Below are 22005 nucleotides of genomic sequence, written 5' to 3' on the forward strand. Positions count from 1 at the left end.
AACTACTTATGTTGTGGTTGTTGTTGCAATTTCCGAAAAAATATTTTCAAATTTTAACGGCTTTGAATGTTTTTTTGCATCGGTTGCTTTTAAGATTCAAATTGGCGCGCTATTTAATTTATGTGCGGTACATAGAACGGACGACAGATGGCGCCACTCAAGTGACCTGCTGTATATCTGCTTGCTGCTGATTTATGTTCGCCTGGTATTTCTCCTGCCGATGTAGCCATTTTTGACCAACCAGTGGCCAACAACAACAATAACCAAACTATTAATAATTGTTTTGTTTTATTACGTAATTACGTTCTGCTTGCTGCCGATTTATGTTCGCCTGGTATGTCAACTGATAAATTGCAACATTTTGCCGCTCGTTGCGGCATTTCAGTGGTCAATAACTACAACAACCACATTACTAATAATTGTTGCCTTAATTACATATATTGTAGTTGTTGTGGCATGGTGAAAAAGACTTTAAAGTTTAAGGGAATTATTACTTAGGAAATGTATTTAACTGGCAAGTGTGTATATTTTATTATTATTATTTATTTGTATATAAATTCTTGAAAGAAAGCCTTAAAAGAGAACAATACAGATTGGATAGCTTAGTTCCATTATTAATTTCATCATTATCAGCATCATCAGAGGGGTAGTTCCTAATCTTCATCCTTCAGATACTGTATCTTTCTTGCGATCAGCCATTGCTCCGATTGGGCAAAAAAGTCACGTTCCCACGGATTCCCGTCAATGCCTATATGCTGCAAATGAGGCAGCGTCTCATTCAAGTCGGGCAGAAATGTCAGCTGATTGTAGTTAATTAACAGATCTTTGACTTTGTTTAGACTCTTCAGAATATCGCTGCTAATCTCTGTCAATTGATTGTGACGAATATCCAGCACCCTCAGATTTTGTATAGGAACAAACAGGCCCTCGGGAAGCACACGCAATGCATTATTGGCGAGCAAGAGTGTATCCAAAACTGGCAATTTCTCAAAGGTGCCAGGGTCCAGCTGCTGGAGTTTATTGCCGTTTAGATTAAGCTTACGCATGTAAGGCATTGGCAAGTAATCATAGAGACCTTGCTTGTCCACCTCTTTGTAGCCGAAAAGATTCGGACTTAGAATTTCGAGACCATTGTATGACAAGTCGAGCGTTTCAAGTTGCTTGAGTTCTTCAAAGGCGTGTTCTTTTAGTTCCAATTTACCGTTTGACTGCAAATGCAGAAAACGTAACGATGTCAGGCCTGCGAAGTGAGCACTCTTCAAAACGGCAATTTTATTGCCCGATAATTCCAGCCACACAAGTTCACCTAGCGACTCGAATTGGTTTTCGACAAGCTCACTTATGCTGTTGTTTGAGAGATCCAATATTTCCAGTCCAAACACCTTCTCTGCTGAGGAGGCATCAACTTCTGCAGGTAGTGTAATCTGAAACTTCATTCCAAAACAAAAACAGTAGAGCTTTAATATTTTAAACGACACATGACAAATTTCTTGCTGCAAATTAACATACTTGAGTGAGCTTATTGTTGTTGAGGTACAGCTTTTTCAAGTATGGACAATTGCCAAAGGTGATGTTAAAGGTTGTCAAAACGTTATGACTAAGGTCTAAGATATTTAGAGATCCCATGTATGGCAACTCTACATGATTTAGAGAATTATTTTCGAAAAAACCAAAAATCAAATTGGGAAATTTGCTCAACAAATCCTTTGTGAGAACACTAAGCTTATTGTCGCTGGCGTAGATCTGTCCCAATAAGCAATCGGTGGGAAAGTGAGAGACCAGCAGTTGTTCCACTCCACAGCCGGAGATGTTGAGATGCCACAGATGGGGGAGATTGGAGAAGCCTTCATTGAGAAGTTCAAGGCGTGGCACATGCAGATCGAGGAACGATAATTGCGGCATGTTCAGTGAACTATTCGCTGCTCCAATGGTTAGCTTTGTTTGCGTGTTTCTGATTTCTAATCCGCGAAGATTTGTTGTGGGGACATCGTTTATCTCCTCGAGACTGCTTAATTCGTGGCATTTTATGCTGTAGATCCCTGAATCTACTATCTCACAAGTTTGTGTTGCAGCAGTGGCAACACCGCAGATGAGCCAGAGAATTGACCAATTTAAGAACGACATTTATTTGCGACTGTTCATCTATAACTGAAGATAGATTGGTTGAATACGCAAAATAAATAAAGTTCACATATTGCGATTACCGGTTTTTGAACGTCAGAAGAGATAGTCTATATATTTAAAATAGAGAGAAGCCTGCAGGTTATAAAACATAGGCATTGTAAAAAAAAACTTGTTCCGATGCGAATTATTATATTAATCTGCTTTTTCTTTCATTAATTATAATTCCGACTGGTTTGATCTACAGAAGCCAAAATTAAACAGAACATAGTACAGCAACCCACCGCTAGATGGCATAGCTTTCGCGTAGAACAATCGATTAAACAATCTACCAAACTAGGGAACAGTGTCTTCAGTCTTCAGATGATTCTTGAGATACATAACTATTACACAAACATAAATACAATTACTTAAATACAATAATTGTAAATTTAGTAAGAACAAAAGCTATAAAATGCAAAAAAAAATCGTTGCCTACTTTTCGGCGTTAGGAAATATTGCACTATGGTCCAGGAGACCACTTTTCTTGATGGAAATGAATAACTCCTAAATTACATGAGATTTTTCGATGCGTTTTTTTTTTTTATTTGAACTAAGGAAGGTCCCTAGAATATTTTGTGAAAAGTAGGCATGTCTACTACTACCATAGTGTGATTTGGCCAGACTAATGTCCATAGTCGACATTGTCGATTTATTGATAGATCAAAGCACATTAAGATATGTAGCCCTCACTGTTCCCATGTTATCTTTAAAGTTGTGTGAAATTTCACCTGATCGCCGAATTGGCGCACATATATTTAATTTTAGTGCAGTACCTAGAACGGTCGACAGATGGCGCTGCTAAAGTATCTTACTGTATTTCTGCTTGCTGCTGATTTATGTTCGCCTGGTATTTCCGCAGCTAAAATGAAAACTTGTATTTATTAAACAATTACTTTCTGCAGCGTAGTGGTAAATCAACGATATAGTTAAAATTAATTTCAAATTTAATAAATAACTAATTATTTGTAATTAAGCACTGTACTAATGTACTCTAAGAATTACTACACACCGCATTGATTGACCCACTTGCTAAAGAGCTTGAAAGTTTTTAACTTTTAACACATTAGTAATAAATTAATTACTATTAATTTGTATTTCTTTATTACATAATGCAGTACTCACAAATTAATATAATTGTAGTTTTACCACAACTAGTTAATTTTACAAACCCCTCTCTATTTCAAATTTCCAATTTATGCGCGCCATCTTTAAAATTTACTTCCAATAGCGCGTCAGCTGTTCGATCAGCTGATTGTTACTTGCGCCGGCTGCATTTTGTTTTGGTTACGTGCAAAATGTTGCGTGTTATTCGAGCCAGCGTCGTTACTCGCTTTTATTCTGTGAAAACTGCCAAGAAAGATGCACAAAAATATACAGACACAATTAATTTACCACGCACCAAGTTTCCCAATCGTTTAACAGCCGCCAAACGCGAGGAACTCGAACGGCAAATACTCGATGTAAGTTTTGACCAACAACTGGAATCACATGGAAGACTTTGTTAAAATGTTTTCTTGCAGCACAAGATCGCCACAGCTTATCAGCATCAGGAGAAGCACAAAAGCAAGCCAACATTTGTGGTGCACGATGGACCACCTTATGCCAATGGCCAGTTGCATATGGGACACGCTGTCAATAAGATCCTCAAGGACATCACATTGCGGCAGCGTGTGGCACATGGACAGCAGGTGAACTACATTCCAGGCTGGGATTGCCACGGACTCCCTATTGAGCTGAAGGCCACAAATGCGGCCGCTGTTGCTGCTGGCGAGCAAAGTGCTCTCGAGATTCGTCAGAAATGTAAGTTTGTGTTGTTAACAATCGAAATTGTCTTCTAATTTGGATGTGGATGCAGCTCGTGCCTTTGCGTTGGAGGCCATTGCATCACAGCAACAGGATTTTCGCAGCTGGGGCATCTTGGCCAGCTGGCAGCCAGATAACATCTACTTGACATTCAAACCAGAGTTCATTGCCAACCAGCTGCAAATGTTTTACAATCTATACGAACGTGGTTTGGTCTATCGCGATCTCAAGCCCGTCTATTGGTCACCCTCTTCCAGGTGAGCTTTACTATACTATACCAACTGTGTAATTATTACTAAACTCTTACCATTTCCATGTACTTTCATAGAACGGCGCTGGCGGAGGCGGAATTGGAGTACGATGCCAATTTTATCAGTCCCTCGGTGTACTTGAGATTCACCTTGAAAGGATTGCCAACCAATGACAAGCAAATCTTTGCACTGGTTTGGACTACAACGCCTTGGACGCTGCCCAGCAATCAGGCCATTTGCTACAACAGTTCTTTGGAGTATGTCCTTGTCAAACTATCGAATCGCAGTCCAGATGAACTGTATCTCATGGCATCGGCACTCGTGGCGGACTTTGAGGCAACGACTCAGCTGCAGTGCGAGATTGTGCAGCGGTTGTCGGGCAGCGATCTAAGCAACTGTAGCTACCAGCATCCCATAGACAAATCCCAGACGGAGCTGCCCTTCTTCGATGCCGCGCATGTGCAGGACAGCAAAGGAACTGGATTGGTGCACACGGCGCCCGCTCATGGTCCAGATGACTTTCTGATCAGCTTGGCCAACAAATTGTCGGTGAAATGTTATGTAAATGAAGCTGGTGTTTATACCCAAGAGGCGCCTGAGTTTCTGCGTGATCGATCCGTGCTGGGCGAAGGCAATACGCTGGTGTTGCAACATCTAGCTGCGGATGTGGTGCATGCCTCGCAGCTGCAGCACTCGTATCCCATCGATTGGCGCACCAAGCAACCTGTAATTATACGTGCCAGTGAACAGTGGTTCATCAACACAGACAAGTTGAAGGCGCCCGCAGCTGCAGCGCTGGAGCAGGTGGAAATCTATCCTCGTGTCAATGCGGAGGCGAGCAAGAAGGCGATGCTAACACAGCTGAACAAGCGTCCCTATTGGTGCATCTCACGACAACGTGCCTGGGGCGTGCCCATACCTGTGCTCTACAAGCGGCACAGCAAGGAAGTGGTGGTCAGTGAGGCACTCATTAAACATCTTTGTACTCTGCTGCACAGCGAGGGATCCATGGACTTTTGGTGGTCGAAGCCACTAGAGGAATTATTGCCTGAGCAGCTGCTAAACCAACTTGGCTGCAGTGCAGCTGAGCTAGTCAAAGGTAGCGATATCTTTGACATATGGTTCGATTCCGGCAGCACCTGGTCTGCTGTGCTGAAGGATAACAAAGTAGCTGATCTCTATCTTGAGGGCTATGATCAATTTACCGGTTGGTTTCAATCTTCGCTGCTCACCAGCATTGCAGCAAGGAATTGTGCACCTTACAAGTTAGTACAAAATTAAGGAAACTAGTTAGCCAGAATTTTAAATAATCTATCCCAACAGAGCGCTCTTTGTGCACGGTTTTACGGTGGATGAGAAGGGTCACAAGATGTCCAAGTCGCTGGGTAATGTTATTTCCCCGAAGCAAATCACCAAGAAGTATGGCACCGATGCGCTGCGATGGTGGGTGGCTTCACATGGCACCCAGCACATGGCCATCACAGTGAGCGACAAGTTGCTGCAACAATCCGCTGAGAGTTTGAACAAAGTTCGCGGCACATTGCGTTATCTGAATGGCGTTATTCAGCAGGGAGAACAGAAACAATTGTCACTACAAGATGATAGCTATTTGAACAAGTATTTGCTGCATCAGCTACTCAACTTCGAAGAGGAGGTAAGAGTTAAATAGTAACTACAATTTGATTACTCTAAATCGTTGCTTTCCAGATTGAGAAGCTGTACAATGCCTATGAATACAATCGAGTTGTGGCCTGCATCCAAAACTTCCTCGCAAATCAAGTATCTGGCATTTATGTGCATCTCATCAAGGATCGTTTGTACTGTGGCGATGAACAGCAATTGAAAGTGATTCGTCACACATTGACGCAATGCTACAAACAGCTCTGCAAGGCTTTATGGCCCATTGCTCCATTTTTGATTGAGGAAAGCTGGAGTTACTTTGATGCAGCTGGCGGCGCTTTTCACGAGCAAACTGTGCAGGGTCTGAAGGAATGGCGAAATCTAGAAGCTAATCAGATTGTAAACACTGCCTTGGAAGTGAAGCGGATCATTAATCAACAGGCTGGCGATGTCAACAGTTGGCATCTTGCAGTGAACATCACTTGCAACTCGCAGCAACAATTGGAGCAGCTGTCAGCATTGAATGATGGTAAATTGAATGAAGCTGTGGTCAACTCGGAGCTGAGCGAGATACTCCAAGTGGGCAGCGTGACACTGCAGGCGGAGTTGAACTCAGGAGCGGCTACAACGCTAGTTAAGTTGAACAGCTCCGATGCAGCGCTTTGTCCACGTTGTCGTCGCTTCAACATAGTGGAAGAAGAAATCTGCAAGCGCTGTGCGAACATACTAGCTGTGAAGCAGTAGTTTAATAATTAATTGTTGTTTAGTTTATATTAAATTTATAGAAAACTAACAAGTTTAGATCTTCGACTTTAAGTGTAGTACAATGGAAGTTTGAAATTATAAGACCTTTCCACCTCCTCTCATCTGTATACTTGAGTCAATCAATCAGTCAGTCAGCTTGAAAACTTGTGTATAGATTAAATTGTTTAGATCTTTGACTCGAATTATAAGAGCTTTGCTGTGTATAAATTGCAGTCTTCCACCTCATCTCGATTAAACTGCGCGTTGATAGTTAAGTCTGTCCAAAAAGTAGTGTATAGATTAATTTGTATATTTGTAGATTCTTAGAAACTCTGCAAGCACTTGAGCAATGTGTCGCGTAGCTTGAGACGCGTCGTCGGTTTCCCACCGCAAATGATGTGCGTCTCGTTGTCCTCAAACTTGATGGTCGTATCCTCGTTGACCAGCTGAAGCGTCAAATTGCCACCACTACGATCCATTTTGATGTTGGAGAAACCATCCTGCGCCAGTCGCTTCATAAGCGCATCAACATCGATGCTTCCATATTCATATTTGACATTCTTGAGCACATCTTCCTTGGAGGGAACAGTGTTGTGACTGCCACTGCTGGAGCTGGGCTCCTCCTTGATCGTTTCCGCACACGGCTGTATGCAATGCACCTTGTCCTTGACCTGCAGCACTCCAGTGAGCGTGGACAGCGAGACGCCAGCGGTTACCTCACGTGCCAATATCTTTTGCGCCAGCTCTGAGGCAATATAGATGCGATCCAGCTTGCGCTTCAAAGGCAGCCTGATGATCTCGCCACATTTGAAAGTAATAATCTTTTTGTCTGGTTGCTCGATAAATAGATTGGGTGCCGAGGGATGTGGCTTGGTGTATGCCTCGGGTATGACCAGCACATTGGGCTTCAACTCCTTGATCAACTTGTTGGCCTGCTGATAGTTGAGCGAGGTGTCGATGGGACAGTAGAAGGCTTTCATGGCCAGCGGCTGGAAGGGCGCCAATACTTGTAGGTAAGGAAAATCGGGTTCCGTGAATATAATCGAGTTGTTTGGGTTGTTGCCCCACATCTCTATGAAATGCACAGCGTCACCAAAACGCAGACTGGGATGGCCACAGAACACCACGCAGGGCTGTTGAGAAGGAAATCAAGTTTAACAATAATAATAACAAAAGTAAGTTCAATAAATTTTGCACAAATTAGGATACTTCGCTCTTACAAAGTCATTTAAAATGATAGTTTATAGTGATAACTGTGTCTAATATAAACAGTGAACTCACCTGTCGAAAGTCCTTGCTGAAGCCCTCCGAGAACACGTGATTATAATGCTTCAGTTTGGAGTTACGTAGGTAGAAGGCATGTGGAAAAGGATCGTCGGGCACATAGACCTTGTTCTGCTTAGCCGAGCTCAGCCACTCGGCCAATATGTTGGAGTAGGCTAACGAACTGTCCGCCACCGGCGATATGAAGAACATGGGCACATTATTGAGCCCAGCATTCTCCAGATTCTGCGTTAGGCACTCAAACAAATCGTAGACAACACCCGAAGGATAACAAGGAATCAGCGCTGAGCCATTGTTCCGTATGGTAAGCGCCACATTCATGCACAGCTCTCCCAACTTGGTGTCAGGATTTACAGTTGGCGCCTGTGTTAAACCCGTCATGATCAAGACATCCGCATGCTTGAGTGCCGACTGATTAATGGGACGGGGATGCGTTGTCAGAGTGGAGGAGCCGCTCACATAGCAGATCTTCTCGTGCGCTGTGCTCAGCACCCAGTTGCTGGAGCCGAGACAATACCCTGAACTAACAGGCGTGGCAATGAAAGCGCCTAGAATATCCAGCTTCTCATCATAGCCCATGATGGTAACCTTGGATAGACTGCCCTGCACATCTTTGAGACTGAAGATGGTGCGCCACTTCTTGGCACGGAAGGCTTCACTCAATGGACTCGGCAGCAGATGCAGCTTCTCCTTCCACAAGCGTGCTGTGCATGCTTTAGGCGAGACTTCAATGTAATCGACGAGTTCCTCGAGAAAGAAGCGTCCAATTTGCAGCGTTGGTTCCGTCGCATAGACTTTGCCCTTAAAGCCAGTATTTTCCGTTATATAGGGTAAAGCGAGCATGTTTAGATAGTTGGAGATAAGTATAACATCAATTTCACTGAAATCGAGCATTTTGTCCATCGGCAAATTGAACTCGGGCACAGAGTCCACAAACACACGACCACAACACTCCTTGAGCTCGCCATCCATTTGTGGATCATGATCGCTGCTCGGCACAAAGTTTGGCAGATTGGAAAGCTTCAAACTCTGCACAAAGGGGAGCGGGAGGAAGTTGAGCACCGTTTGTTCGGTGAGACCGCAATCGAGCATTATGCGGAGTCCCTTGAACGTGATGATGTAGCATGGTTTTGCCAAGTCACCGCTAAGGCAATACTACAAAATTTATAAGCCAGATAAATTTATTATTGTCATTTCCCTTGATAACGATTCTTGTTTGTCACTTACCAATCGCATCTTGATCGAGTATCGTTAAAACGGTGTCAACCGTTCTGTGATCAGCGTCGTTGTGGCGTCGAATAACTAATAAACAGCTGACCGCGAAAAACAAACGGCAATAAAGTCCTAAAATGCGACATCATGCATAACGCAGTATATTGAAAGTTGTAAACTGCGGTCACTCTGTTTCTTGTTTGTTTTTGAAATTTGAGTAATCTTGCTGTTGCGATGTCTCAGCAAATCCGCGTTTTGCAATGCAAAGAATGTGATTTATACCAGGTGTGTTAAAGTAATTATATACTCTTGCCTTTTGTATTTAATTATTGTTGCTTAGGTGGACATTGTTAAAAAGTCCAACAAGTGGGACTGCAAAGTTTGCCGCCAAAAGCAAGTTGTACTTCGTGAATTCTTTCGAGGAACTGGAGCCGAATGTCGCCTGAAAGTGCAGGAACTAAATCTGGAGCATGGACAGAAACGCCATGCCCAACGTCAGATATTAGATGCGCAGGATGTTGGTCTCGATACTGAAGTGTTGCCAGCCCAGCGAACAAGTAAATGGGCTGCTTTTGTGGATAAGCCGACAGAACAAGCATCAAGAAATGATTCTCTACCATCACAATCAGTTAAGCGACCAAGTAAATGGGCTGCCTACGTGGATGAGTCAACAAATCAAGTACCAAAGGTTGACAGACGTACAAATAATAAACTCACCAAAGGATCTAGTAAATGGGCTGCCTTTGTTGATGAACAAGAGGCATCAAAGATGCAACGGAAGTCTTCAGTAATAAGCCTGGACTCTGATGAAGTGGAGTTTTCCTTTGCGAAAAGCAGATCAAGTGGTTCCAACAAACGCAGGTCCGAAGATAATTCCAGTGCCAACATAAAGCCTTTTTCCAAATGGCAAAAATTCCTTTGAACTTTTCTTAATCTTATTTCCAAGTTAAGCAACCAATAAAGTATTGTTGTATAGGTATTTTTATTAAAATTGATTTGTTTTTATAATATTTGAAACGCGTAATGGAAGCCGTTGAGTACATATTTGATGTGTATAGAGAATCAACGCTTCCATCGGACTAATCGAATATAATTTTTCATTTAAGAGTTCTGCATATTCTAGAAAAAATGCAATTAATTGAATTAATCATTATTATTATTATATTATATTGTTAGTTTGGGGTTCTTTGCTATTTACGTTTTGCTTTGTTGCTGCTTTCATAATAAATACGACGGCAACATGTTTGACATGATAAACATATAAAATATTCAATCCATTTTCAATTAGTTTCAATGGAAATAGTAGTTAGGCATTTGTAATCGGGGGCGTAATTCGTTTTCTGAATTACACAAGATTAGATTGAGAAGAAAAATTGTTGATTCATAATTATTGACGACAGACTACGTAGTATATTCCTAATTTGCTGAGTGCTACGGCGGATGCTTAGGCCGTGGCGGGAACAGCCGGAGTTATGTCCTTCTTGGCAACCTTCTCATCCGAACCAGTTTCCTCGATGTCAGCGGGATCCGCTTCCGAAACGCCTGCCTTGCCGGATGAGCGACGTCGTTTGCGATTAATACGCCACGGACGTATGGGAAATTTCATGGCTGGCAGTTGTTCCATGCCAAGCACTTTGAACATCTGGCGGAAAGCAATGTAACGCAGAAAGAGTTGCGATGACACGGTGAGATCTTCACGTTCCTGCTTTGACAGTTGCTGCAGAGCATCGGTCGGGTCCTTCTCGCAGGGATCCAACAGACCGGGTCCATTGATCAGAAAACCCGATGACAAAGCCTCCATAATGCGACGCAAGCAGTCGCCAGGTGAGATGGGGAAACCAGCCGACGAAATCACCTTCTCCACCAGCAGCTCGAGCGACCATTGTGGCAGCGATTGCCACGACGAGACGCGCTGGCAAAGATCACGCAATATGCGAATAACCATCACGCACGATTGCAAGCCAGTTGCACGTGCCTGGAACCATTTGGCATGACGTAAATCAGCAAGTGCCTGCCAAGGAAACATTATTCAAATAAACTTCTTTATGTGACGGGCATGAAATACTCACCCGTAAACAAGGTTCGCGTGGCAAAAACTCTGAATCGGCGGCTTCCTCCGTCTTGGCAGCTTCATCCGCTTTTGTTGCAGAGGCCGAATCACAAGCCTCGCGCAGCAGTGGCGATGTCAGCGTTATCTTGACTGCCACAACTTCATCCAGAACAATAACCGAAGCCTCCTCGGCATTAACCTCGACGCGATAGTTGACCTGCGTGTCACCTGTAAGTGGAGAGTTAAACGGTCATCGATTAGTCGCATAAAAAGTGAAAAACAACTGGTTTATCTACGCTTAGAAAAGAGACAAACATTGTAGGTAGTAGATGGAGTATATAGAATACCAAGTGTGGGCCCACAATATACATATATAAGTATGTATATACAATTAATTATATGTATATTCACATATATATGATACGATAATGCAGCACATCTGACAATCAAAAGCAAAATGTAAATGTTTGTTTCTTCCTACGTTCCACAGATAACAAAATTCCGCTCTGTTCCCAGCAAACATCCATAAATCATCATCATGAACTAGTAATAGTTGTATATATTGTATGTTATGTATATAGTATATGGTATCGTAAGTATTTCAAGTATATGACTTGCGTGCTGGGATCGGACCGGTTAGCCAGCGGGATTGGCGGCGGCATCATCTGATGCTGCTTCACCTCCAGCTCCATCACCGACTCGGCCTCATAAACGGAATTGCAAATTCCGATAATCGGAAGTCAAAGTTGCAATTCCCCTTAGAGTGTAACTTAGTTTAGGGTTTTTAAAAGACTAAAAACATTGACCGAAATTTGTTGTCGGAGAAATCTTAAACACCTGGAAATTTCGGTCGCAATTTTTAAAAGTATTTGATATTTTTTTGTAATACAATCAAGTTTGATACACACATAACGGCTGCTTGGAGATTGAAAAAGCTGCCCCATATTGCTTCAATTTTCATTTTAGGGGGCGCAACAATTTTGGATGGATAACAAAATGCTTAAGGTACTTGGATATCATAATTCCATGTGTACCATTATCATCTAAGCGCCTTACGCGTCTGTCTTGTGTGGATCAATCGCATTGCTTCTGGTCGTTTTGGCCGTTTCATTTATTTTTGATCTTTTCTTTTTTTCGTAACAATAATACTATATGCGATAGTATTGTCAAAGGACTTTATTTACACAAAGTTTCTTCGCAATTGGAAGTGGAAAGTGGGGGAGAGAGAGAGAAAGAAAGTGGCAAGTGGCGTGTGGCTAAGTGACAAGTAAAAGTAGAGCATCAAACAAACAAGAGCACATCGCTGGTGCCCATAAACTTTGTATAAATATATTCCTTTGGCTGAGAAATTCGTTAGATTTCATTTCATTAGAATTGAATTGAAATTGAATGGAATTCGATTCGATTCGTTTGGTTAAAATTGAATTGATTTGATTTGCGTCGATTCGATTCGATTTGATTCGATTCGGTTTCATTTGTGTTCCACACATATAATCGATATCGAATTCGAAGTCGAACTTCTTTTTTTTGGCACATCCGCTTTCAGTTTCCGTTCGCGGGCACACATTTTTCAGTGGACTGAGGTACGGATTACGGAGTACGGATTACTGCTTGTGTGTTACCATTACGATTACGATTATCTCTCCGTTGATTAGATTATCTCCACCACCAGCAGCAGTAGAAGTAGAAGTAGAGCAGAGCAGAGCAGATCAGTAGTGACAGCAGCAGCAGCGACTCTCTGGGAAATCTATAGACACGGCTATAACCCTGACACCTGAGTGTGAGGAGTACTCTGTGAGTGATATCATCTCAAGGCTAAGAGGAGGGCTCAAATCTTATCCTGCAGATAGAGAAGCTGAAAACGGCAAATACGTTTATATTTTTTACTTTTTTTTTTTTTTTGTTTTGTTTTTGGTTGGTTGGTTTGGTTTGTTTTATCGTTTTGTTGTTTTGATTTTGGTTTGTAGTTGTTGTTTGTTGTAGATCTTGATAATTTTGTTGTTGTTGTTGCTTATTTGGCTGCTGTTGTTTCGTTGTTTTGTTTTGCTTCCGTTCGTTTGTTCGTTGTTTTCAAAACAATTTCAAATTCCACACCACGGCAACAACAACACAACACAGTCGATTATGTAACATATTTTATGTCTAATTATCAAAACAATAATTTGCACTTTTTCCACACAAATTGCGCATCGCAAACGACTAAATTTGATTCGACATATTGATACTATATACTTTATGAATATGTCCATTTATCTCACATTATGTGCATTGCAATTGTTCATTTCTTTTTTTTTTTGTCAGCATCATTTCTTTAGCGCTCCGAAAAGTTTTCTCTCTCTTGGCGAACTTCACATTGTCAAGTTGGCCAGACGATTTCAATATAAACATAGGATATTATTTATTTTTTGGATTTGCTGCTTTTGATTTTGCAATTTGTCGCGTTTATCTATTCGACATGGATATGTCTTGGAATCACATTAAAGAGTTATACGAGCAATAGAATTCAATTCTATTTGCAACATTTTTGTGAGCCAAAGCTCAAATACCACATCATCAAATATTCAAATATTTATATTATAAATACGAGTCGGGAGAATTTAGTTTTAGTGTAAGGAAGAAAACAGAAATAATTCGGTATGATAAAATATAGTTTTGTTCCCAATAACAGGTATTTTCTAGTGGGAATTAAAACTCCAGCAAGCTTGATAATTTGTAAGGTAAAAGGTTATTAAAACTTGGATGAGTGCTGTGTGTATTTGTGTGTGTCTGAGTGTGTGGAAAGCCTAAGACATATCCATGCTACACTTAAATTCCCCCTTAATAAACAGGGGAAGCTTGTGCTATCAGCTATTTCTCTGGAAAAAGTTATCGCACAAATGACATCGAAGTCGAAGTCGCTGCTCTTTTGCTAACTTACCTGCCACCTCCTTCAGTTTGTCGGGCAACAAATTGGCCACACGCTGCAGCAGACTTGTAGTTGGCTTCTCCGCACAGAGGACGACCAGCTCGACAGCGGTGTCGCCGTGGAGCAGCAGACCCTTGGCCAAAAAGCCAACACGCATCACGCCCTTCAAGATGCGCACCACATTGCCGCCATTGTCGGCATCCTTGTGAAACGAGAATATCTGATTATCACGACCATCCTTCTCCGACGGTTTATCAGTTTTCTCCTTCTTCACCACAGCCGCATCGGTTTCCTCCGCTGCTGGCGTATTGGGCAGCTCAACCAAAGCATCCGAAACGAGCTTGAGAGCGCGTTCAGTGTGTGAAACGATGCGTTGTATAGTCTGCAGCTCCTCCTCCATGGGATAGATCTCGGCATGACGGGCGATGGCGTGACGATCGTCGGTGCTCTCTGGACGACGCACATTGCCACCGACGCCCGGCATCATGCCAAAGTGCGGTGGTGGACCACCGCCAACGCGACCAAAGCGTTGAGCGCCTGTTTAAGATATTACGAATTAGTTTATGATTTGAATAGACATTCAATTTGTTGACTTACCTCCAAAGCTGCGCGACATCCAATTGTTGTAGTCATATTCCTCGGTGTACTGGCGATTGCGTTGCTCATCCCAGTAGCTGCTGCCCTCGTGATCATCACCACGATGCGAAGACATCAGCGCACGCTGAGCACGTGCCTCGGCCAGGCGACGCTGTCGTGGCGTTGGCTTGAAATCGACAACCAGATCGGGTTGCACTTTGCGCTTGTATTGCAAGCGATGGCGACGTCCCTTCATGTGCATCTCTTTGGCATTGGGATCATTGAACTTGCAGTCGCACAGCTTGCAATTAAAGCTGAGTATTTTGCCCTCATCGTCCTTCACTTCCTCGATGTATTCGCCACCCACTGGCTTAATGTTGTCGGTGTTCTCAAGCGAATCATCCATATCATCCATGTTCTCAGTAGAAGCAGCAGCAGATGCTGCTGGAGTAGTTTCAGCTTCAGCTTGTTCAGACTTGATTGAGGAGGCTGCCGCAGAAGGAGCAGCTCCAGGGGCACCAGCAGCAGGTGCAGCTGGCACAAAGTTAATCTTGCCCATTTTCTTGGGCTCCTCAGAAGGTATTGGCTTACCCAGCTTCTGATGCAGCTTCACTACCTTCTGATGCTTAGCGCCACGCACATGCGCCGCATACGCATCAGTTCCGGTGCAGGTGACGTCGCACAGCTCGCAGTGATAGTTGTTGCCACGATTCTGTGTGCTATTCGTAGCAGTTGCCTGCATCTTGAGCGATGCCTCGCGCTTCTTGTGCTTTTGTCCCTCCAAGTGCTCGCGATACGTTTGCGGTCCGGCGCATGAAATCTTGCATACCTCGCAGTAGTGAAGTTGCTGTGGACGTGGTGGTGCCTTGGGACGCAGACCACGCAGTGCAGCCGCTCCGGGGATGGTGGGACCCATCTTGCGTTGATACCAGCTGTTGTTGCCACCGCCGCCGTTGTTGGGCTTCTGACCTCCAGGATGCTGTTGGGCCACATACATGCTGGCCGCATTGTAGAGTGCCGTGTCGTAGCCACTGTAGCTGTTGCCTGCAGCCACATTGGGTGGCGGCTTTGGCGCTCCATTCGATTTGTCCATTTTACCCATGCCGCCTTTGGCTGCTGAATTGGGATTCTTGACTGGAGGTGCCGAGTAGTGTGTCTTGCTTACTGCTGCCGCGGCTGCTGCTGCCGCTGAAGCCGTGTTGTAGCTGGCCGGCGCTTGCTGATAGAATGTTTTTGTGGCATCGTACGATTGCATGGCGCTGCGATAATCCCCATAGCCGCCATAGCCGGGCGCACCGCCAGCAGCAGCGCCGGCCGCTGCATAACCGCCGCCTCCACCTCCGCCGCCGGGGCCACCACCGCCCCCTTGGCCAGCAGCCACAGCAGCATTTTGATAGGCAGCGGCATTTGCATATGTTGCATTCGTTACCGCCGGATAGGTGACTTGTCCCGTGTTGTACTGCGTGCCGCCGTAGTTGAATCCGGCATAGTTATTGTTCGCCATTGCCACGCAAAATTGCTGTTTTTTACAAACAAAACATACAAATTACCAATCAATGCAAATCACTCATTATTATTACCCCCCCGCCCACACGTTACTTCATGCATCCATCCAGCTGTATGATGACAAATATCAGTTTGTTCTACTTACATTTACTTGTTATTACTTTCTTATTGCTATTTTAGTCTTCACAACAAAAATATTTATTGACTTTGATTTGTGCTTGCCGCAATAATAGTCTGTTTATCTGTTTTAATATAGAATGCGTGGAAAAAGTGCTTTTAGTCACGTCATCTCACCTCTCGCTCGCACTCTCTCACGGTCTCTTCTGTCACTGGCAAATAACGTAAAGCGAAATCTCCCACACCACCACACTATACCGTTCGTTTTCCGACTATATCGATTTTTTGTGTGATATCAAACGGCACTTTAGTTGCATTTTTCATGTATGCAAATGTCACGCACGCACGCTAATCAATGTTAAACATGTCACATAACAACCAGCACATAAAAGCAAAACGTTTAAAACACAATTTGTGCAATTAAATTACCTTTTATGTGGACTATGATGAAAATTTTCCTGTCTGTGTGAACCGGCGACGGCGAGCAATGTAAAATATGACCGTATGCGGTATATCGAAAAGTACTATTTTGTCCCTGAAACTATAAGAAAAATACTGTTTGCCTACAAGCGGTTTTCGCAGGTGAGCTGAATTTTTAAAAAGCGACAACCTTTTTATAACGCTTTTTGTGCAACAAGATTTCTGTTAAATATTTACCGTTTATTCCACCAAAAACATTAATGTTTTTCTAAAGTTATAACAGTTGAAATAAAAATATACTCTTAGTATGCTACAAATGGCCACACAATATGTTGCAACATGTTGCAAGACAGACATTTCGATTGCTATTGGTGTTATCGAAACCTATAAAATGTGGCAACGTCTGCAGCAATTCGCGCCGAAAACAAAACAGTGCAAAAAAATGTGGTGAATTGTGAAATATTTGTTTATTTATTTATTTGTGTGCTTTCCAATGGATGAAAAGCGTTACATTAAGCGCAAGGAGAAGGCGCGCACCGATGGGAATCGCGAGCAACTGGCGATCAGCTGCAATCAGTTGGGAGACTATTACAATCATCTCGGCAAATACAATGAAGCGGTTAAGGAATATAAACAAGAGGCATCGATATACACAAGCATGGGCAAGGAGCTGGAGACGGCGAAGGCAAAGCGAATGCTGGGTGAAATGTATACGCTGCTCTGCGATTACGATACGGCAAAGGATTACATTAACGACTATCTGAGTAAGTGGCTGAGATACATTATAATTGTTCATACTTATATTTACATTTCAATCGACAGAAATTGCTAAAAGAATTCAGAATAAAGTGGAGCAGCAGAGAGCTTATGCCACCTTGGGTCGCGTGCATCTGTTGCACGGTCAGAGCTTGGCGGACACAACAGCTTCGGCTGCTATGGAGCAACTTCGGTTGGCCGAGAAGAGTTTTCTGCGCAGTCTGCTGCTGATCAAAGAGTAAACACAAAGAGTCAACTCAAATTGCAGCTATTAAAACTTTCTTTATTGTAGTCTTTCGGGTCAGATATCGAAGCTGGAGCAACTGGATATGCAAGCACGCTGTTACCTCAACATTGGCGTTGTCAAGGAGCACATGGAGGAGTTCGAAGAGTCCATTGACTACATAGAGAAAGCAATTAAAATCAGTAAAGCACACGATTTATTCGAATTGACCCATTTATGCTACATCTCAATGAGCTTGCTCTACAATTGCAAAAAGAATGACGCTGCTTCGGCTCTACGCTACTGCAATATGGCTCTCCAAGTGGCCAAGCGACTGCCCAATAAGGTGAAGAAGATCTGCGAGACACTCATAACGAAGTCGGATATTCTGATCAATGCAGGCGACTTTGCCAGCGTCAAGCAAATCCTTACCAAAGCTTACAAAAAGCATACGCCGGATGAGAATGATCGAGGTGCCATAGAGCGTTCACTGCGGATTGTGGTGAAGATCTGTCAAACACTCGATGATCTTGTGCTCACCAGTTCCGTGGACTATGCCAAGTTGAAGGACTTGTATGAGAAACTGGGCGATGGCTGCTGTCATCTGTTGAACTACGAAAAAGCTCTGGTTTATTACCAGAAGATGTTGGAATGTGCCGAGTTGAATCACGAACAGGGAAAGAGTCTGGTGCCCATCTATGTGAGTCTGTATCAGACGTATAAGGACAACAGGCAGTACGACAAGGCATTGGAGTACTTGTGGAAAGAGTTCGAACTCAATCAAGATGTGCCCGCTGAAGCTTTCACGACGCTTTGCAGCATTGCAGAAATTTGCGAGCAGCAATCGCAGCCCTTTTGGACCATACACGATGTGTATCAAAAGGCAATGCGTCAGGCAGCCAAAGTCGAGGATGCAGAGAAGAAGGCGAAGCTGGAAAAGATTGCCATGGTGCGACTGTATAAATTGCAGGTCAAATACAAAATGCAAATGCTAGTAGAGAATCTGGAGGCGGAGGCAATAGAAAAAGGCATTAATTTGTCGCATGAGGCAGCGAAGCAGGATGAGGAAGAGGATGTGGAGACACCACAGCAGCAACAGCAGCAGAATACACCCGACTGGGGCGATGATGTGGATCTGGATGCATTGACGGACTCGGATGCCAGTGATTTGGATGAAACGGACAAACCGCGACCACAACGAATGACACGCGGCAATCGTACACTGACCATCAAACGCAACAACAAGGGAGAAACACAGCTGCATCAAGCGTGCATCGCTGGCAATCTGGAGCTAGCGCGTCGCCTCATCGAGCAAGGACACACGATCAATGTGCGCGATCATGCGGGCTGGCTGCCACTGCACGAAGCCTGCAATCATGGATATCGTGACATTGTGCAGCTGCTGCTGGACAAAGGCGCCACGGTGGCCATCAACGACAGGGGCGGCACCAGTTGCGATGGTATCACACCTCTCTACGATGCTTGTGCTAATGGCTTTCTGGATGTTGCTGAACTGCTGCTGGAGCGAGGCGCCGATGCAACAGTGCGCACTGACAACAATGACACGTGTATTGAAGCTCTAGACAAGTGGCGACAGTCCAAGCAGCTCATCGATGGCGAGCAGGCGCAGTATGCTCAACTACGCGAGCGTCTGCTACACACGCTGTCCAAGGTTGGCATCTGTAGTCAACGGCATGCGCGTCCATTGACGAATGCCAATGCACGAGAGGCGACAAGCGAGTCGTCCGAGGAGGAGGCGGAAGTGGACTTGACGCCACGCCAAAGACGTTCGCTGCCCAGACTAAACACTTCTTCTGGCAGCGCCAGCAAAGAGTATCGCAATGTGATGGCGCAACTGAAGCGTCCCAATCGAGTTATCGATGAACCCAGCAGCAGCAGCAATTGTAGCAGCACTAGCAGCGCTAGCTTTAAGCAGAAACGTGCAGCATTGCTTGCCACTGATGAGGTGGATGCGGACAACTGGCTGATTGATGATGTGGGACCAGAACGCAAGCGCAAACGCTACAACTCCGGTAGCCTCGGCAGTCGGTCAGCGAATGCCAAAGAGAATCTCCATGATTCGGCTTTCGATTTGCAGGAGACGCCACCTGAACTTGATGCACATCAAGTGCTCTTCGAGGCAGCCAATTCGAAGCAGCGACAAAAGCAGATGAGCAAACTCACTCTGTCCCGCAGCTCCAGCATGAATAGCAATCACAGTGGCAAGTCCAAACAGCAGGCATCTTTACTGGACAGCGGCTTCTGTCGCTTTCGCAGCGAAAGTCCATTGGGCAGTGGCGAGGATTCCCTGGACAGTGCTTCAGTGATACGAATTGAACCTGATTCCACGACGAGTGGCGCACAGAATGCTCCTGCCATACAGCTGCTTATTTCGCCGGCGAAACGTGATTCACCCATCAAGGTGCAGGCAACTCCAGTGCTGGCCACGACCGTGTCATTCAAGGTGAAGGTGCAGGATGAATTGTTGCTGGTGCCCATTGAGCGCAAGAAGTTGCAGGACATCAACATGCGCTGGCTGGCCGAAGAGGCGGGCAGACGTTACAATAAGTGAGTGAAGAACAAGCAATTGAGAAGAGAAATCAAATTCTAGAATCAAATGCTTAGAGACTATTGATGAAACCAAATTGGTGTCTCTAACTTTTATATTCTATGAGATGAGGGAGTTTATTCAATCAGACAGATGAAAAGATATGCGTATACTTACTAATCAACTTACTAATCAATCAACAACTTGCAGATTAACTGGACTAACGCCTTTGCTGCGTCTGAAGACTTCCGATGGCTTTGCTTATGAGGAGACGGATGCAGTAAGCGTTGCTCTAGAGCAGAACATGCTGTTGTCCACTATACTAGACTGGAAGATATCGCCACTTTCACAGCGCTACGAAGAGATGTGCCATCAATTGCAGAAGTGTAAGTTCATCCCAGAAATATAAACAATTTTTAAATCCTATCTTCTCTTCTTAGCTGTCGATGATAAGATCAAGCTGCTGCTGGAGCGCTCGCAGAACACTCAAACCTTAGAGCTGGCCGGGCTTTGGCTGCGTGAGACACAAACGGAACCAGTGTTCAAGGCATTGCTGCATCAGGCACGTCTCACGATACTCGACTTGGACTGCAACTTTATTGGCAACGAGGGATGCCAACAATTGGCCAAGGCGCTGCCCACTTTGCTGCAGCTGAAGACGCTGCGTTTGAAGTGCAATGCCATCAGCAATCAAGGCTTGGAGACGCTGCTCTGTGGCGAGGCAATGGAGAAGCTGGAGCACTTGGAAGAGCTGCAGCTTAGTCAAAACCCGTTGGGTAATGCCAGTGTGAGAACGTTGCACAGATTTTGTGGTAGTGCCGCGGGAAAAGCGTTGAACACGTTGCAGTTGTCGCAGTGTGAACTAACAGAGCTGCAGGACTTTGACTTGGCTTACAACCAATTGACCTGCTTTGATATTAGCTTCAATCAGCTGACACAGCAAAGTGTACGACGCTTGACAGATCAGCTCAACAGTTGTCGCTTGGAGCAACTGAATCTAAGCTACGTGCGCTGGCCCCTGGATGATCAGAGCGGCTTTGCGTTGGGTGAGCGTTTAGTTACGCTACTCGAGAGTGGAACCAGTGAGCGCTTTGTTCGTTTGGAGCTCGCTGGCTGCGGCTTAAGCGATGCTCACATGTACAAGATAACGCAGCACTTGGCGAAAGCCAAGCAGCTCGAGTGGCTGGACATCAGTGACAATGAGCGTTTGAGCGGACTTGCATTGGGCTATGTGCTCGATGAGTTGCCTCAATTGCAGACATTGTTAGCTACAAATTGCTGTCGCTTACTGGACGATCTGCGTCTGCAGAAACTGGAGCAGCAACAACAGCTGCCGAAGCGAATGGAACTCAGTATTGACGAGCAGACTTTCAGCATGCCAGGTGCATTGGCCACCTTGACTGACATTTGGCAGCTTAAATGGGGCGACAATGCCAAGTTGCTAAAGCCCAAGCGGAAAAAGGGGCTGCTCAAGTTCTATGTAGACGAAAACGATCTGCAGTGGTGCAGCTGATGGCGGAGGAGTGAACAATAGTCAATTAATTGTAAAATATGTATATTAAAAGTTGCAATTAATCTAGACGTGGCAAATGTATCTACAATTCCGTTGGGGGCAATCACTTTAAAGCATTCCCTAATCTTATCAGCCAGCACATTTCATTTGTTCCATTTTTATGAAAAGATTGCGATAAGTCTGCGCGATTTAATGTCTTCTCAACTCTATAGTTTAGACAAGAGTGTACTCGCTTATCTGGAATTCGTTGCTTGAACTTTGGGTTGTACAATGAATTATTTACGAATTTGTTGAAAGGTAGAAGAGGCAAAGCT

At 44.2% G+C, this 22005-nt stretch overlaps 6 protein-coding genes across 9 annotated transcripts; 3 read left to right on the plus strand and 3 right to left on the minus strand.

Moving 5' to 3' along the window:
• Positions 1 to 558: 558 nt before the first annotated feature.
• On the minus strand, positions 559 to 2136 carry LOC133842523 (leucine-rich repeat-containing protein 15-like). The gene is made up of 2 exons (XM_062275644.1): positions 1510 to 2136; positions 559 to 1430 (listed from the first exon to the last, which is right to left on the minus strand). Exons 1-2 carry the CDS (start codon positions 2122 to 2124, stop codon positions 654 to 656), a joined length of 1392 nt encoding a protein of 463 aa, XP_062131628.1. The 5' UTR covers positions 2125 to 2136; the 3' UTR covers positions 559 to 653.
• Positions 2137 to 3421: 1285 nt separating this feature from the next.
• Positions 3422 to 6869, plus strand: LOC133844979 (isoleucine--tRNA ligase, mitochondrial). The gene is made up of 6 exons (XM_062279277.1): positions 3422 to 3623; positions 3684 to 3963; positions 4019 to 4223; positions 4295 to 5482; positions 5541 to 5871; positions 5925 to 6869. The coding sequence occupies exons 1-6, from the start codon at positions 3459 to 3461 to the stop codon at positions 6579 to 6581; spliced, it is 2826 nt and encodes a 941-aa protein (XP_062135261.1). The 5' UTR covers positions 3422 to 3458; the 3' UTR covers positions 6582 to 6869.
• A 35-nt stretch (positions 6870 to 6904) lies between these two features.
• Positions 6905 to 9225, minus strand: LOC133844981 (integrator complex subunit 9). Its single transcript, XM_062279281.1, has 3 exons — positions 9093 to 9225; positions 7863 to 9020; positions 6905 to 7714 (listed from the first exon to the last, which is right to left on the minus strand). The coding sequence occupies exons 1-3, from the start codon at positions 9099 to 9101 to the stop codon at positions 6905 to 6907; spliced, it is 1977 nt and encodes a 658-aa protein (XP_062135265.1). The 5' UTR covers positions 9102 to 9225.
• A 17-nt stretch (positions 9226 to 9242) lies between these two features.
• Positions 9243 to 10189, plus strand: LOC133844983 (MRN complex-interacting protein). Its single transcript, XM_062279283.1, has 2 exons — positions 9243 to 9362; positions 9418 to 10189. The coding sequence occupies exons 1-2, from the start codon at positions 9312 to 9314 to the stop codon at positions 9997 to 9999; spliced, it is 633 nt and encodes a 210-aa protein (XP_062135267.1). The 5' UTR covers positions 9243 to 9311; the 3' UTR covers positions 10000 to 10189.
• LOC133844980 (zinc finger RNA-binding protein) lies at positions 10041 to 16787 on the minus strand. Of its 4 annotated transcripts, XR_009894668.1 has the most exons (6): positions 16661 to 16786; positions 14630 to 16127; positions 14045 to 14569; positions 11147 to 11355; positions 10276 to 11088; positions 10041 to 10196 (listed from the first exon to the last, which is right to left on the minus strand). XR_009894668.1 is itself a non-coding variant. In XM_062279278.1 (5 exons), exons 2-5 carry the CDS (start codon positions 16110 to 16112, stop codon positions 10522 to 10524), a joined length of 2784 nt encoding a protein of 927 aa, XP_062135262.1. In that variant the 5' UTR covers positions 16113 to 16127; positions 16661 to 16786; the 3' UTR covers positions 10041 to 10521. The 4 variants fall into 4 exon arrangements, 2 of the variants coding, with proteins under 2 accessions (XP_062135262.1, XP_062135263.1); XM_062279278.1 differs by having other exon boundaries at positions 10041 to 11088; XM_062279279.1 differs by lacking the exon at positions 16661 to 16786 and adding an exon at positions 16260 to 16352 and having other exon boundaries at positions 10041 to 11088.
• A 160-nt stretch (positions 16788 to 16947) lies between these two features.
• LOC133844978 (tonsoku-like protein) lies at positions 16948 to 21867 on the plus strand. Its single transcript, XM_062279276.1, has 5 exons — positions 16948 to 17415; positions 17474 to 17645; positions 17700 to 20198; positions 20389 to 20564; positions 20619 to 21867. The coding sequence occupies exons 1-5, from the start codon at positions 17145 to 17147 to the stop codon at positions 21689 to 21691; spliced, it is 4191 nt and encodes a 1396-aa protein (XP_062135260.1). The 5' UTR covers positions 16948 to 17144; the 3' UTR covers positions 21692 to 21867.
• The last annotated feature ends 138 nt before the right edge of the window (positions 21868 to 22005 follow it).

This window comes from Drosophila sulfurigaster, chromosome 3, assembly GCF_023558435.1.
Source record: "Drosophila sulfurigaster albostrigata strain 15112-1811.04 chromosome 3, ASM2355843v2, whole genome shotgun sequence".
Taxonomy (NCBI): Eukaryota; Metazoa; Arthropoda; class Insecta; order Diptera; family Drosophilidae; genus Drosophila; species Drosophila sulfurigaster.